Genomic DNA, 18,513 nt, shown 5'->3' with positions numbered 1-18,513 from the left:
TGCCTGCATAATGACAAAATTTTAAAATTGAAAATGCTTGCATGAACATTGAAAGATGCGTCCTCATATGACACGAGTGTTATCAGCAAGTGAAAGAGATCTTCTGATGCTGTAAAAATTGCGACAATATGCTGCTTATTTTGCCAGAAATAGAACGCAATTAATCCGACATTATTGGAGCAATAAGAAATAAATATATTCACTAAAATCATAATAAATGGATAGTAAGGCTTCTGGATACTCGCCGCGGCCATGTTGAATCGTGACGTCAGAGGTGAGAAATAACATGCTTGCGTGATATTTTCAAATAAAAAGATATTTGGATGAAAAAACACTTCTCTCAAATCGCTTTAGTGTGCTAAAGCGATCTAAAGTGTTTTTTTATCTAAATATCTTTCTATTTGAAAATATCACACAAGTATGTCATTTCTCGCCTCTGACGTCAAGATTCCCACAATGCCGAGGCGAGTACCTATCAGGAACCTTAAAATAACATTGTATTAAAATAATGTAATAAATGTATTATTACAATAATATATAGATTTTAAAAATTATTTAACTATTGTGGAATATGTTAATTACAGTGTATGCTATAATGTACGTGTTAACATTTTTCAAAAATTTAATTAATACTTTAATTAGATTTACAATTGTTATAATATTGTTAATTATAATTTTGATCAACATCAAAGGATACATTATTACATAGCATCGCTCAATGAAGAGTTCAATGTATTTTAGAATAGTAAAATGTTTAAAATATTCTAATATTATTCTAATATTATTCTAATATTATTCTTTACACACAATACGCAGCAATAAAATTCAAACACGTTACTTTTATCAAGATTAATTATTTAATTTTACAATAGAATTTATTATAATGTTCTCTTGTATGAAAATGATAATGTTTTAAATATAATTAACAAATTGCAATATATTGCGTAAATTATTAAAGATTAAAAAGAAACACTAGGAAAAAATTATTTTAAATGCTATAATTATGTGAATACAATATGTAATTAGCATATTAATTTTGATACATTTTATATACTAAAGTTATACTTCAATTATACTTAAATTTAAAGAAATAAAATTTTTGAAAGCAATGTAAAATTATATACAAACATCTTTTATATCTATATCGAAATAAATATAAATCGATCAATTAAAGCATTAAAACAGTAACATTAAAATTTAAACTTTTTTCCATACACATATAAATATAAAGTAAAAAGAAATATAATTTCTTAAGTAATTTGCAAACAAATACTGAAGTTCTGACGGAACCATATAATAGTATTACAATTTGAGAAAAGAAAAATACACCATTTGTCATTTTTATTTTAAAATTTCTAACACTTGTGGTTTGTAGTGAATTTCAATAATCGAAATTTAAATGAAAAAAAAGATTCAGTGTTTAAAAAATTAAAAAAAATAAGATTCGAACTAATTGGCGTTTTGTTCGGTTTAAACATATATATATATATATCTACTTTTCTTTATAAAAACACTTATATTATTGTCTTCGGAAGTACTTCTCTTGACGTTGCGTAAAGATTTGTTGCATTTCTTCTTCTTGGAGATTACGTTTGCTCCCCTTTTTATTAATTGCATTTCTTTTACGTTGTTTGGCATTACGAATGGCTTCAATCATATCTTGACGAAACTCCGTACTACTTGGTGCATGAAAGTGTTTGTTTTCCGATATTGCTTCTATAAATAAAAACATTTATTTATTTACATTTTATACATATTTGTAATATATTATATATATATATATATATATGTATATATATGCAATCAAAATAAAGCTAACCTTGAATAGCAGAACAAAGTTTTGTTTTGAAAAATGAGCCAATGTTTTCTTCTTTATTGCCATAAAAAGTAAAAAAAGACATAACTTCGTCCTCAACTGTTTCTTTAATGCACAAATTTAATGCTTCTTTTAATGAAAATCCTCCAACATATTGTAGATAACATACCTAATACATATACAAGAAATATAATTTGAAATTAATAATTTATACAGGGCGATCCTGAAAAACGATCCGTCTATAAAATGACATATTCCTGACACCATTCTAAGACAATTTTTCCTTTACCAAAATTTGATTTGAAGCGTAGTTTTTGAATTATGAGCAAAAATAGTTAGTAAATCACGCGTCGAGTACAGAAGGCAGGCAGGAGCGGCGCGGCGTGCCGCGAGCGCGGGCGCAGCTGACCGCCCGACGGGTGATTATCACCGCATGAGTCGCTAACTATTTTATCTTATAACATAAAATTATGCTTTAAATAAAATTTTGGTAAAGAAGAAAATGTCTTAGAATTACGTCAGAAATACGTGTTGCTTAAAATAACGTTATTTTAATAATGAAAAGTTGTTCCGGATCGCCGGCCGTCCGACGTTGCAATCAGCTGATTGCTACACGCGATATGTGTATGGCGGAGTGTGTGCGTAAGAGAGAGAGAGAGAGAGAGAGAGAGAGAGAGAGGGAGGGTAGGAGGGACAGACATTCATACACAGGCACGCTCTTTTTTTCTCGCTCTCTTTCTCTCTTTTACGCAACACTCATACACTCTCTCATTCAGTCTCTCACTCACACTCTCTCGGTCACTCACTCACTCACTCAGCTGCTTACTCACTTGCTCACTCACCTTGTAGCAGCGTAGCGAATCTTCATGCTATGTATTGTTGTTATCTGCTGCACGGTTATGATTGCTAGAGATGCGCGACACATCGAAATTTTTTCGATTATTAGTCTCACACTCGATTGACACAATACAGATTACACGATAACGAGTTTACTGTTTATTCACTCACTATTGATTTATCGATACCAAAAATTACTTTCAAAGAAACGCGAATGCAAACAGCACATGACTCGACGCGAAGCGACGGACCGCGGAGACTGCGCGACCACAAGAGTTATGTTGCCAGAAACGCGACACGCGATATCTAACAATCGACTTGCGCGTGGCGCGTGATTGACGCGAGATAAGACGAACGATCGGCTAAAACCTTCGCATTGCGAATGCGGTAGAAAACATGAAACGTATAATGACATACTTAAAAAATTAATTATTTATTATAAATAATAACTATTTCTAATTATAATAAATAATTATTATTTTAAAAAGCATGTGTTGTACGTTATTACGTTTTCGAAATTATTGCATTCACGATGCGAAGATTTAAGTCAATCGCAAGAATAATGTAATTAAAATTACATTTGGAAAAATTTATTTTTATTCTGCTCACAATGAAATGTTCCAACGTGAAAATGTATTGGTCGCTCTGAAAAGAGCGGATTGACTAAAAAAAATTTTAAAGCAGATGCTCAAAATGCCCGCCATCCATCCTAATGCAAGCTCTCATGCGTTTTAATAAGTTTCTTTCGACGTTTTCCATTATTTCTTCGTCAATATTCCAAATAGCGAATCGTAATCTTGTCTCCAGATCTTCAATATCTTCGGGAAGCGTTTTATAAATTACTTCCTTGCAGTATCCCCATAAGAAAAAATCTAGAGGATTGAGATCCGGAGATCTTGCGGGCCAACGTATCGGGCCGTACCGACCCATCCAGCGTCCGGGAAAATTCTCGTTTAAGTAATTCGTAACGATCCTGGCGTTGTGTGGCCCAGCACCGTCTTGTTGGAAGATAATATCGTTTCTTTCAAATAATGGCACATCTTCTAAGAAATGTGGTAGATTTTCTGTTAATAAATCGACGTAGATTCTTCCAGTTAAAATATCTGGAAGAATAACTGGACCAAGTATTTCAGTGCCCATTATTCCAGCCCATACATTAATCTTCCAACGAGTTTGAAAATTTCGAAATCGCGTGACTCTGGGATTTTCTTCGCTCCAAAAGTGCATATTATGCACATTAAAAATTCCTTCTTGTGTGAATAGCGATTCATCGCTGAATATCACACGAGAGGAATATCTGGGATCTCGATCGACGTTTCGCAGAAAATTTTCGCAAAACGTTCGTCTTGCAGGGTAATCTGCTGGTCGTAAATGCTGCACGCGTGTATAATGAAACGCGTGCAACTTTTCTTCTTTTAATATTCTTTGTACGGTTGTATAGGATAAATCGTGTTCTCGAGCAACTACCCGAATACTTGTTTCGGGATTATCCTCAAAAGTACGTATAACTCTCTCCGTGTTCCGTACATTTCTAACATCGCGATTTCTCCCAGCGTCGTGTTTGTTCGGCAGGACACTGCCAGTATCATACAGTCTTTGAGCTGCTCTAAGTATGACGCGACCCGATGGATGTCTTCGGTTTGGATATAATTCGGCGTATCTTCTTGCAGCAGGGTTTTGCTGCCCGTGACACTCGCCAAGTGCCATCAGCATGTCATAATATTCTTGACTTGTGTACGCTGCCATATCTTCTTCGCGCTTATTGATAATCGCTGATAATCGCAGGCTTATTGATTGCATCATCGATCGTGCGTCTAATTTATACGATCTTCGCTGGGGGTCTATGCCCCTCCTCGCCTCCCGCGACCAATCGCGAATGTAGCGGACGCTAATTAGTGATTGGTCGCGGGAGGCGAGGAGGGGCATAGACCCCCAGCGAAGATCGTATAAATTAGACGCACGATCGATGATGCAATCAATAAGCCTGCGATTATCAAGACGAACGTTTTGCGAAAATTTTCTGCGAAACGTCGATCGAGATCCCAGATATTCCTCTCGTGTGATATTCAGCGATGAATCGCTATTCACACAAGAAGGAATTTTTAATGTGCATAATATGCACTTTTGGAGCGAAGAAAATCCCAGAGTCACGCGATTTCGAAATTTTCAAACTCGTTGGAAGATTAATGTATGGGCTGGAATAATGGGCACTGAAATACTTGGTCCAGTTATTCTTCCAGATATTTTAACTGGAAGAATCTACGTCGATTTATTAACAGAAAATCTACCACATTTCTTAGAAGATGTGCCATTATTTGAAAGAAACGATATTATCTTCCAACAAGACGGTGCTGGGCCACACAACGCCAGGATCGTTACGAATTACTTAAACGAGAATTTTCCCGGACGCTGGATGGGTCGGTACGGCCCGATACGTTGGCCCGCAAGATCTCCGGATCTCAATCCTCTAGATTTTTTCTTATGGGGATACTGCAAGGAAGTAATTTATAAAACGCTTCCCGAAGATATTGAAGATCTGGAGACAAGATTACGATTCGCTATTTGGAATATTGACGAAGAAATAATGGAAAACGTCGAAAGAAACTTATTAAAACGCATGAGAGCTTGCATTAGGATGGATGGCGGGCATTTTGAGCATCTGCTTTAAAATTTTTTTTAGTCAATCCGCTCTTTTCAGAGCGACCAATACATTTTCACGTTGGAACATTTCATTGTGAGCAGAATAAAAATAAATTTTTCCAAATGTAATTTTAATTACATTATTCTTGCGATTGACTTAAATCTTCGCATCGTGAATGCAATAATTTCGAAAACGTAATAACGTATAACACATGCTTTTTAAAATAATAATTATTTATTATAATTTGAAATTATTAATAGTTATTATTTATAATAAATAATTAATTTTGTAAGTATGTCATTATACGTTTCATGTTTTCTACCGCATTCGCAATGCGAAGGTTTTAGCCGATCGTTCGTCTTATCTCGCGTCAATCACGCGCCACGCGCAAGTCGTTTGTTAGATGTCGCGTGTCGCGTTTCTGGCAACATAACTCTTGTGGTCGCGCAGTCTCCGCGGTCCGTCGCTTCGCGTCGAGTCATGTGCTGTTTGCATTCGCGTTTCTTTGAAAGTAATTTTTGGTATCGATAAATCAATAGTGAGTGAATAAACAGTAAACTCGTTATCGCGTAATCTGTATTGTGTCAATCGAGTGTGAGACTAATAATCGAAAAAATTTCAATGTGTCGTGCATCTCTAGCAATCATAACCGTGCAGCAGATACAACAATACATAGCATGAAGATTCGCTACGCTGCTACAAGGTGAATGAGCAAGTGAGTAAGCAGGTGAGTGAGTGAGTGAGTGACCGAGAGAGTGTGAGTGAGACTGAATGAGAGAGTGTATGAGTGTTGCGTAAAAGAGAGAAAGAGAGCGAGAAAAAAAGTGCGTGCGTGTGTATGAATGTCTGTCCCTCCTACCCTCCCTCTCTCCCTCTTTCTCTCTCTTTCTCTCTCTCTCTTACGCACACACTCCGCCATACACACATCGCGTGTAGCAATCAGCTGATTGCAACGTCGGACGGCCGGCGATCCGGAACAACTTTTCATTATTAAAATAACGTTATTTTAAGCAACACGTATTTCTGACGTAATTCTAAGACATTTTCTTCTTTACCAAAATTTTATTTAAAGCATAATTTTATGTTATAAGATAAAATAGTTAGCGACTCATGCGGTGATAATCACCCGTCGGGCGGTCAGCTGCGCCCGCGCTCGCGGCACGCCGCGCCGCTCCTGCCTGCCTTCTGTACTCGACGCGTGATTTACTAACTATTTTTGCTCATAATTCAAAAACTACGCTTCAAATCAAATTTTGGTAAAGGAAAAATTGTCTTAGAATGGTGTCAGGAATATGTCATTTTATAGACGGATCGTTTTTCAGGATCGCCCTGTATATAGCAAATAATCTCCTTTTTTGTATTTAATACTTACAACTTCATCATAAGTTTCCTCTTCTGCATTATCAAATTTTAGAACTTCTTCTTTACTTGTAAAGGGAAGAAAAGAAGGTTTAGTCCAACATTTTTTCTTATTTTTTGAATTTAGAAAATTTTGTATAGTTCTTTCGATATTTGTAAACCTTGTGTCTATCCATTCATATAATTGGCTACAGAAAAAAATAAAAAGTATGCTTTGTAATAAAATTCATTAAATAAAATTTTAATGTAAAGACACGTAAGAATTTTTACCGAAAATCTTCAGCCATAGATGAAGAAAATCTAATATCTTTTTTTTCTTGTGGAGTATATGTTGCAGAACGTTTATGAACCTTAACTTCAGTTTTCTTTCTAAAAAGAACATGTATATGTAAAATAGTGCATTATATACCGGAAAATTAAAAAATTTTTTTAGAATTACTACCGTTTGTCTATAAATTCATTAGAATTATCAAGATTCTGAATTTTTCCATTATTATTAACATTTTGCACATGAATGTCTCTGTGTGATTCGTAGTATGATAACGGTAAATGCGACGTTTGTGGATCATTTTGTATATTACATTTTAATTCGACTTCCGCCCTGAATAAAAAAATTAATTATTAGGTAAAAGCATGAAATACAAATCATAAATAAAAAAATATTTACATTACCGTTTATCGTTTAAGTAATCACAATGCCGATTATCAGCAACACTTCTTTCACAATGTCTTTCAGTTATATTTTCAGGTTTATTTTCTGTGTATGTTTCTGATTGATAAGGACTTGCCAATCGCAAGTTTTTTGGATCATATTGTGCATTAGAAATTACAGGATAAGATGTTGAGCCCACATAATCATTGTTGGGTAAATTGGAATGAGGCATGTCATATTGCTTTGATGAATTATACATTGCTGGTTCATTATAATATCTAGCTGAAGCTTTCACATATTTGAGTGGAGGATCTAATATTATATTAGATCGAATACATGATTTTGATAATTGACTATGATTTGAAGGAAGTGAAATACTTTCATCATCCTTATTTTCCAATATCTCTTGTGTCTCAACTAATACTTTACTCAATGCATGTATATCATTTTCTATCTTATTTTGGACTTCATCTCTGGTTAACTCATACTTCTCATATATATTATTTTCACTATCATCTGAAGATTCTGTAGTTTGATATCTAACGGGCTTTGTTATTTCTCTCTTTGGTGGTCTCATTGCAAATGTTATGCTATCAGATATAAAAATAACCAACAGATCTGTATGAATTAGGAATAGCTACACATAAATTGGAAATAAACATATGAAAATAATAAAAGTATAAAGAAACACTATAAAATATTTTAAATTTTGAATTGTAATTTTTATATATAAATATTATAAAAAATGTTGCATTGTACATACAACGAATTGCTTTGATTGTGAAAGAATTTTGTCATTATAATTTATGTTATTAGAAGAATTGCAAGTATTATTATTTGTTTCAATATTTCTTGGTTGCAAAGGCATTCGAAAGCACTTATATTTTACTTCTTCAAGAGACACAAAATGTATTTCATGAGCTAGATCGCTACATTTAAAAAAACCAATTTCTGACGAAGATATTCCAATATTAAAAAAACTATTAGTATTTTTAAATTTTTTTACAGCGAACATTACGACTTCATTTTTCTTTAAAATATTTATAATTATACAAATTGATAAATCATTTAAAATACAACAGTTATTCCTCAGTGCAATACTAAAGAGCACATTATTTACTTTAATACTTTTATACTGTTCAAATTCGATGGATAAATATGTTGGAAATGGACCATTGGAATGTTTCTGAAATGCAATTAGAACTTCAGAGTTTGAATAATAATTATTCGCATTGTTTCTTTTTAACTCTTCTATTCGATTTGAAATTCGTTCCAGAAGTAAATCAGGTTTTCTACATAATTTTCTATATGTTGACATTTCATTTTCATATGCAAAAGCAGAAAAACTATCTAACGGACCATAACGTTGTACGTCTTCACTTATATGTAATAAGCCATGAACATTGTATGACATAAATCGTTGTCCATAAATATAAGGACTGCTTTCTACAAATTTTTTTAATGCAATGTCTGCAAATGTTAATAATGTTTGACTAGGTGTGGGTAAATTCAGAATTCGAACAGCAGTATTTAAAATTAAAAAATGTAAGTAGATAGATCTTTCTAATACATCATGAAAAATAACTGGACCAGTGTATAATAAAAATTGTCTATATTCAGTAGCTTTGTAGCGAACGTATTTGGTAATAATTCTTTGTCGGCGTGAAAATTCACTAGGACAATATTTTTGTATTAATTCTAAATGATCAGATAATAATTTTAATTGAAATGATTTCAGTTTAGTCTTCTTATTATATTCACCTGTAATAAGTGTCACTAATATCTTTTTTGCAATCCCAAGATATACTAAGTGCATACTGTCAAATGGTACTTGATGTATTAAATTATGTAGGAGTTGCGATAGCGGGGTTTCGCCTAAATTGTGATTTTTATAAGCAAGTGAACGATATTTTTCATCGGATCTAGACGTTATATTTAGTGCCAAGGAAAACCATACGGTGCCCGATATTTTGTCCTTGTATTGTACATTTTGAACAAGGTGAAACTGCATTATGACCAACATGATTTAATATGAATGCTCGAGCTGGAGCATCTGCTATAAAACACCGCAATTGAATAGGTATTATAATGCCGTTAAATTTCAATCCATGTGTTAATAGTTTTTTTATATTAGAAATAAATGGTTGAAAAAAAGCTATAGCATCGTTAGGTTTCTTATGACCCTTGTAAATACCTACAAGTGCAGGTTTACTGAAAGTGATGTTAACAATTCGGATATGTATTGGCCAAAATACCACATTTGATGCCTCATACAAACTTACTCCATCGGTACTAAAATCTAATATTAAAACAGTAGACATTTTAATAAGTGGTACATATGAAACAATGTCTAAAATAACTTTTTCGATATCAAAATGAAGGTATTGTCCTGGCTCCAAAGCAATTATATCGACAGGGATTATACGAGGTGTCTGAATAAAAGTTTTGCAAGATTTCGGTAAGTTTGAGAAACATCTATGCATTCTTAAAACTTTAAGTATTTCATCACCCTGTTTAAGAGAAATATTGTTAATAACAAAACATTCCGCTAATATTTTCTTCAATGTTTCTCCATCAATGGATTGATGGAGATGATCATGCAGTACGTGATCATCTACATGATCATTACGATCATGTACATTCAATTGATTATCATCACTATCATCAGTGTCATCACTGTCATTATTGTCATCGCTTAAATCCGTTAATATATTTTCAAATGATGACTGATGTCCATGATTGAAAGAATTATTTATGAATTGATTTCCAGATATGTTTCGATGAGTGTTTTTTGAGTCTTCATCAACTACAGATTTTTTGCTTGATAAATTATTCTCAATTCTACAAATTATTCTTCGTTTTTGTCTTATTGATAATTTTTCATAAGGCTTTCGATCATAATAACGACCTAATTTTATATTACATTTCAATATATCCATTATACTTTTGTTAAAATGTACTTACAATATCGATGAAGTTATAAATACAAAAATAACAAATTCTACAATTAAGTAGAGAAAAGTTGTCGACCCAACAAATAAAACTGAAATAAAAATATGGGAATTAGTTTACATTATTTTTGGATATATTATTTAGAAGGATATGATAAAAATATATAAATTATTTAATTAAAATAAAAGTTACATACATATAATAAAACAATATAATGCATGCATGATGCATAACGTGAAATGGGCAATTAAAAAGTAAGGTTAGAAAAGGTTATTTTTCTTAAAGCGTGCTTTTATTATTATACCGAAATTATAAAGTACTTGAAAATGTTAATCTTAAAATCGCGGAGTTTTTAATGTTTTATTAATATACATACTTGTATCCAGCAATGTAAAATACATACGCATACCTCACCAAATTTCAAAAAACATACGGTTATGTGAGAGGCTCGCCATTGAATGTATTGGCCGACTATTCAGCAGACTCAACCGCTAAGTAGCAATCGAACCTGATTGGTTTCTACTTTCAGAACCGGCCAGTCAGCGTCGATTTACATCAGAAAATCTATAAGATCTATCAGATAATCTAATGTTGCCCAACTGTTGAGTCTGCCGAACGCGGCCATTCTGTACTACACCGCTCCCTGAGCGGCAAATAATAAGTAGCAATAGAATGTGATTGTTCTTACATTTCCAACCAATCATGTTTAATTTGTACTATCACGTTTAATTTTTACATAAATATAGAATAACAAAAATAAAGAGTTAAAAGATTATTTTCTTGGTCTTTTCATATGTTAAATGCAACACTACCCTATATAAATTAATACTAATGAGAAACAGCAAAATGACAGCATAATGCCAGCATTTTGTGCACACACAAATTTATTTCTAATACCTAAGATATAACTGAATTGTAATATGCAATATTTTATGTCAATAAAATATGCTGTGTATTTCTAAATGACAATACAAAATTAAAATAGCATAAGAACGCAACTACCTCATAAATACATTACAATGCAATAATACTAAATTAACATTCGTCAAATAGCTTGCTTCAATTATTGCTCCTACAAATAATACAATTACAACATAATTTTATATTAGAAACATTTCCTATAATGATTGCAGTTGTGCGTTTATAGCAAAGTGCAACATATTGCTGTATCGTGAAATACACAAAATATATGATAACAATATGACATCATAATACCTGCATTTAAAGTTATTTGTAATTTTATGCTGTTCTAATTGCATCACAAAGTATACATAAAATGTTTGCATGGTATGTTCAGCATATCTGTCTATCTGGGTATGTTCGGTAATTATGCACTTTACGGACGCCCTCACCGATTTCAATGATCTTGACATATGTTGTCAAGCTCACCCTCCTGAGTAAGTATCAAAAGGTTTTAAGTGTAGTTCGTCATTTATTAAAAAGTTATTAACAAAAAGGTTTCACGAATTATGTGCAATTTTTAGACATTATGTACGTTTTAAGAGTCAAGGTGAAATGTACATGCATGGCTACAGTGGGTTCCGCTCCCCCTATGGGAAGGCTCCACTTTCGGAAAGTACAACCTAACCCAAACCTATTTCTGATTTAAAACTAAAATTTGATTTGAGATGAATCTTGCTTTGCATGAAAAGTTATAAACCTATGTGAACTTCGTTTTATCTTGCAAAATACATGCATGGCTACAGTGGGTTCCGCCCCCCCCTAACGGGGGGGGCTCCACTTCCGGAAGGTATAACCTAACTTAAACCTATTCTGATTTAAACCAAATTTTAAATTTAAATAGGAGGAGTGGAACCCATTGTCTCCGAGCATGTACTTTGCAACACAACACAAGTTTACTTTAAATTTAATGATGACCTTCGCTATACAGGGTGATTCTAAACAAACATTTGTCTTTAAAATATCGAATTCTTGAGTGAATTCTAAGACGATTTTTCCTTTTGCAAAATTTTATCCGAAGCTTAGTTTTTAAACTATAAGAGAAAATAGTTAACTAATTACGAAACGAGTACGAGAGGTAGGCAGGAACGGCGCGATTCACCATCCGATATAGGCGATTACGTGGGGCGCTCGCCGCGATCAGCTGATTGCTATACGAGATGAGTGTAGCAATCTGTGTGTGTGTGTGTGTGTGTGTGTGTGTGAGAGAGAGAGAAAGAGAGAGAGAATGTGCACGCGTATACACACATGCACGTTAATTCTTTCTCTCTCTCTCTCTCTCTCTCTCTCTCTCTCTATCTCTCATTCTCACTCACTCACTTTTTATTTATTCTTATCTTGTAGAGAATCTTCATACTGCTGATAAATAATTTAATAATTAGAGATTTGGCTCAAGTAATCAAAAAATTAAAAAGAAAATGGCATAAGAGCCAACGTGCGGTAGTTGGAGCGCAGAGAAGCAACAACACTTCTTTCTTTTTCCAATATTAGTTTATTAAAAAACATATTACAATAACGAAAAGCGAACGTTTCGGATCATCTTTTGATCCTTCTTCAGCGCGATGTTAACAATATATATTACAGATAGTGACGCGTTACATTAACGCGTCACTATCTGTAATATATATTGTTAACATCGCGCTGAAGAAGGATCAAAAGATGATCCGAAACGTTCGCTTTTCGTTATTGTAATATGTTTTTTAATAAACTAATATTGAAAAAAGAAAGAAGTGTTGTTGCTTCTCTGTGCTCCAACTACCGCACGTTGGCTCTTATGCCATTTTCTTTTTAATTTTTTGATAAATAATTGTTACGCGTTAACAGTATACCGCGCGCGTTTCTTTCTTTAAGTCGTTTTCGTAATTAATTTATATCGAGTGTGTGATTAGTAATTGAGTGCGTTAATCGTTTATAAATTCGTTAGTAAATTTTATCAATTGTGAGTGATTAAGTGCATGAGTAAATTCGTAAGTAATGATAGAAGAAAAGAAAAAACTTCACTTTCGTCTAACACGATGTGTCAGAGTGTATGTGTATGTATTAGGGAAACGTCTCATTGTTATCAACGTGTAATTATTTATCAGCGGTATGAAGAATCTCTACAAGGTAAGAATAAATAATAAGTGAGTGAGTGAGAATGAGGGAGAGACAGAGAGAGAGAGAGGGAAAGAATTAACGTGCATGTGTATATACGCGTGCACATTCTCTCTCTCTCTTTCTCACACACACACACACACACGCACGCACACAGATTGCTACACTCATCTCGTATAGCAATCAGCTGATCGCGGCGAGCGCCCCACGTAATCGCCTATATCGAACGGTGAATCGCGCCGTTCCTGCCTACCTCTCGTACTCGTTCCGTAATTAGTTAACTATTTTCTCTTATAATTTAAAAACTAAGCTCCGGACAAAATTTTGCAAAAGAAAAAATCGTCTTAGAATTCACTCAAGAATTCGATATTTTAAAGACAAATGTTTGTTTAGAATCACCCTATATAGTAAACATATTCTATCAAATATATCTTCTTAAACGTACATGCTGTGGCAAAATCATTTTGTATTCATTAAACTTTTTTCGTTAATATCTTTTTAATAAATATTGAGCGACATTTAAAACCTTTTGATTCTTATTCAGGAGAGTGAGCTTGACAACATATGTCAAGATTATTGAAATTGGTGAGGGCGTCCGTAAAGTGCATAATTACCTTATGTTCTATTCATTAAACTCTTTTCGTTAATAATTTTTTAATAAACGACAAGTGAGTGGTGGTTGGTGTGATGGTTAAAACCAGCTAAAGATGGTTCAGAAAGGTAGATCGATAAATGTAAACAAAGAAAATACCCACGTAAAATATAATGAAAAGATATAAATAAATATGAAATTTCAAAATCAAATTTCATATTTCAGGAACCAAGAGCGCTGCAAAATTCAAACAGTATATTACTTAGAAATGTATTTTCCACAATATATAATCGTCGAAATGAAAATTATTCGTGCTATGTAACTTAAAGTAAACATTTACCCTATAATATATTTAACTAATATATATCTATGTATATTTTCTCTGAATATATATGAAGAAACCCCGCACAAATCTTATGAAAAAGTGATTTCAGTGAAATTGTCTAAAAATTGGATATATGTTATAGTTTATGACCTCTTGATCAAAAGTTCCAATAGGCACGACTTTGAGGGTCGTGTCCCAATGGAGACATCTGATGATGATATTGATTTGATCTTGAGTGAATATGCCAAGGTCATATGGAGTTCAACTTTGCTTATTTAAACAAAACTCCCTATTTTTCATTGCACATTCTTGTAGTATATCTCAAGAACTTTCGTTGCGTAAAATAATGAGAGAAATTAATTAGTGTAAAGAAAAACACAGTTGTTTTTAAGAAAAAATATCTAATTTGCATCATTAACAGTTACATATCTACACATTCACTCAAGTTCAAATCAGATATCTCCCTCCGAATCCTACAACTTTCTAAAACATTTTTTCAAAAATCGACCACTTTCTGCGATGTTAATCAGGGTGCATAATTTAAAATGGGACACCCTGTACACACACACACACACACACACACACAGACTCATGTATACACGCGAATATATCGACATGCACGCACCCAGACAGCACAATGACATCTTAAAAACGTATTAAAAATAAACAAATTGGACGTTTCATACGTATTTAAAATATCCAGATTAGAGCCTAAAATATCTTTAGGATGTTTTATGGATATCCAGTGTTACTATTTTGGACATCCCAAAAATGTCCATTTTAAAGACCAAACGGACTAAAATTGGACTTGTTTTGAACATTAAAAAAATATTTTAAAAATAGGTATAAATAATTTTTACAAAATATTTTAATGAAAAAATTTAAATTTATTATATTAAATTTTTCATTATTTTATATTAAATTTGTTTCATTATTTTATATTAAATTATTCGCCGGACATTTACTTGTCCAACTTATAAAATCAATTTAATATCTGAAACTCGTGATTTAGATCAGAAATTAAATTGAACAGTATATTTTTAATCTTATTTGTTACCTTTTGCAAACTTTATATAATTCTCATAACTAAAACTTAAATACGAGAAAGATAGCGCATCGCACGTCGCGTAGCGGTAAACGAACGAACTAACACATCCTTGCGTGCTTGCGCGAAACTTTGATGTCCAAGATCGGACATCTTATGGACGTCCAAATATTGGCCATTAACGGATGTCTCAAATCGAATGTACGATGGATGTTCATTTCATGTCCATGGACGTGTGGACGTAAAATGGATATAAAATGAATATCCATAGGATGTCCTGTGCTGTCTGGGCATATTTCCACATGTAATATCAAATACATCTCCAGCATACGTGAATCTAATTGTCCGTTTTGAACGTCTGTAATAAAAAAATCTGTCCATTTTTTAAGGTCGTGCCTATTGGGACTTTTGATCAGGAGGTCATAAACTAAAACATATCCAACTTTTAGACAATTTCACTGAAATCACTTTTCCATAAGATTTGTGCGAGGTCCTTTGTGGATACGAGTAACATGCACTTGATTGTTTGCGAACTACACGAACAGATGTTGGTAAAAGTAAAGAGGATTCAGCTCCAATAATCTTGAGATATGTTTCAAGGTTATTGTCCTGAATGGCATTCAAAACGTTTTAACTGTCGCTTATCGTTTATTAAAAAATTATTAACAAAATAAGTGTTATAAGTACCCAGACAGCATAAAAAGGCCAAAAGATGTCTTAAAGAGTCGTCTTTTAGATGAGAAGTCCTAAAGAGGATTTTAAGACGTCTTTAAGTCGTCTTTTAGATGTCTTTTGGACATGTGTGCTGTCTGGGTATATTTTTGGCACTAAATGACTTTCAGCGAAGAATAAGATTAGATGTAGAATAAACTTTACTTCGTCTTGCAAAGTATATGCATGGATACACGCCTTACGAAGAAGGGCGAAGATATGCAAGATAATATCTAATATAACATAACCCAAACCTATTTTTAATTTACAACTAAAATTTGATTTGGATTATGTTATGTAACCCAAATTACATCGTGCTTTCGTATTGTATATGGAAACTTTTCTCGGGATGAGGAAAAGTGGCAGAGCTCTCTCACGTCCACGCGTTTCACTTACATAAACGAATGAATTTGGTAGAGATTCATTTCTAAAACATACATGATGTATAAAAATTGCATATAAATCATAAAACTTTTTTGTTAATAACTTTTTAATAAATAATGAGCGACAGCTAAAACCTTTTGAAGATTACTTAGGATCATGATAACATATGTCAAGGTCAAAGTCATTGGGACTGGATCCCTTATTCATCACATTTACCTAAATATTTTGTGTACGCATATAATATGTCGAAATAGGAAACATTAGAAAAAAATCTGCAGATCAAAGTATGTTCGTAAATAATCCTCTCATCTAAATTTTTTTTATTAAACGTGTTTATCTTGTGGAAAATAAATAATAAAAATATTTTCAAATTAAATAAATTAAAATTTATTAAATACTAATGACCAAACAAATGTGAATGGAAAACATTACATATATATTATATATTATATATATGTACTCTATACTTTCATATATTATATACACTGTAAATAATCTGTAAAAAGTTATCAGCATACTAACATCACTTACAAACTATCTACGAATAGTGCATATATATGTGTACTAGACTTTAGAAAATAATATTATCTATAATATTATACTTTCGAAATATTATCTATAATATAATACTTTCGATATTTATAGACTGCGCGTATTTCACTCATATACAGTTAAGATAAGTTCATTATACATACATTATAAAGATGTGCAAATTAAATATAATATAATGTATATAGTGATATCTGGTAATTTCTCGTATGAATTACCATATCCGGTTCATCCCTTCTTTGAGATCAAGGATATGCGCACTTATTTATGCATTTGTATCTATCTGATGCTAGCTGTGCTACTTATAATATGTGGTTATGCTGGACCAGATGCTTTCGTACTCAGCATGACACTTCATATTTGTGGTCAATTTGCTGCATTATCATGTAAAATTGACAATTTGTTAAAAGATCGTGAAAACTATCATCATCATATCGCTAGCATCGTATCGAGACATCGCCATCTAATAACGTAAGTCTCCACTTATCTAATAACGTAAGTCTCCTTTTATCTATCCTCTATGTGCATGCGCATTAGTTTAAAATAATATTTTTTTTAAGACTGTTACAACACATAACGGAACCTCGAAATAGTACACGTTGAAATAGCACAACCTTTTCATATGTGCTGGGATCAATTAAAGCATTCAAGTATATAGCAATACGTATAACATTCTCTTCCGATGTTATATTCGAAAAAACTCAGTGCAAGTTTCATGCGGCTACTACAGCTTTGAATTTAACAGGAATTAGCGTAATAAATTCGTTACAGTAAATTAGAATTCCATATAGTAAGATGTCAGATTGTATGTGTAGACATAACTGTACTCTTATAGTATACGGAAAAGATGTTGGTATTGAGAAGATCGTGGGACAAACATGCATATACAAGCGTCACATGTACATACAATATATTTCAATAACGTATACATATGTTTCACAGTAATAATGCTATCGTTATATCTTTTGCGAGAAAGGAATAGAAAAATAAAATATATATACAGGGCGATCCTGAAAAACGTTATGTCTTTAAAATGACGTATTCCTGACACCATTCTAAGACAATTTTTCCTTTACCAAAATTTGATTTGAAGCGTAGTTTTTGAATTATGAGCAAAAATAGTTAGTAAATCACGCATCGGGTACAGAAGGCAGGCAGGAGCGGCGCGGCGTGCCGCGAGCGCGGGCGCAGCTGACCGCCTGACGGGTGATTATCACCGCATGAGTCGCTAACTATTTTATCTTATAACATAAAATTATGCTTTAAATAAAATTTTGGTAAAGAAGAAAATGTCTTAGAATTACGTCAGAAATACGTGTTCCATAAAATAACGTTATTTTAATAATGAAAAGTTGTTCCGGATCGCCGGCCGTCCGACGTTGCAATCAGCTGATTGCTACACGCGATATGTGTATGGCGGAGTGTGTGCGTAAGAGAGAGAGAGAGAGAGAGAGAGAGAGAGAGAGAGAGGGAGGGTAGGAGGGACAGACATTCATACACAGGCACGCTCTTTTTTTCTCGCTCTCTTTCTCTCTTTTACGCAACACTCATACACTCTCTCATTCAGTCTCTCACTCACACTCTCTCGGTCACTCA

General features: G+C 33.0%; 2 protein-coding genes across 2 annotated transcripts in view; one reads left to right on the top strand and one right to left on the bottom strand.

Annotated features, from left to right (window-relative positions):
* The window catches only part of LOC145974198 (odorant receptor 4-like), a 113,029-nt gene that overhangs the window by 57,772 nt on the left and 36,744 nt on the right, over nucleotides 1–18,513 (top strand). The window contains exon 4 of the mRNA XM_083104013.1: nucleotides 17,106–17,388. Within this exon, the coding sequence (XP_082960139.1) occupies nucleotides 17,106–17,388 (283 nt within the window). The remainder of the gene's footprint in view (nucleotides 1–17,105; nucleotides 17,389–18,513) is intronic.
* On the bottom strand, nucleotides 1,447–9,001 carry LOC145974537 (uncharacterized). Its single transcript, XM_083104439.1, has 6 exons — nucleotides 7,326–9,001; nucleotides 7,096–7,254; nucleotides 6,924–7,022; nucleotides 6,667–6,841; nucleotides 1,820–1,985; nucleotides 1,447–1,716 (listed from the first exon to the last, which is right to left on the bottom strand). Exons 1-6 carry the CDS (start codon nucleotides 7,880–7,882, stop codon nucleotides 1,520–1,522), a joined length of 1,353 nt encoding a protein of 450 aa, XP_082960565.1. The 5' UTR covers nucleotides 7,883–9,001; the 3' UTR covers nucleotides 1,447–1,519.

Source organism: Camponotus vicinus, unplaced genomic scaffold (assembly GCF_025532165.1).
Source record: "Camponotus vicinus isolate PSW18456_S1 unplaced genomic scaffold, iyCamVici1.0 SCAF_7, whole genome shotgun sequence".
NCBI lineage: Eukaryota > Metazoa > Arthropoda > Insecta > Hymenoptera > Formicidae > Camponotus > Camponotus vicinus.
Note: the sequence above shows the minus strand (reverse complement) of the source record. Positions and strands in the feature narration are given on the sequence as shown.

Excerpts from the sequence above, each read along its gene's own strand:
- LOC145974537 (XM_083104439.1), bottom strand. The coding sequence starts at position 7,882 with ATGAGACCACCAAAGAGAGAAATAACAAAGCCCGTTAGATATCAAACT. Across the intron at positions 7,023-7,095 it reads AATGAATTTATAGACAAACG|AAAGAAAACTGAAGTTAAGG; the intron begins GTAGTAATTCTA and ends TGTTCTTTTTAG. Across the intron at positions 6,842-6,923 it reads TCTATGGCTGAAGATTTTCG|CCAATTATATGAATGGATAG; the intron begins GTAAAAATTCTT and ends TTTTTTCTGTAG.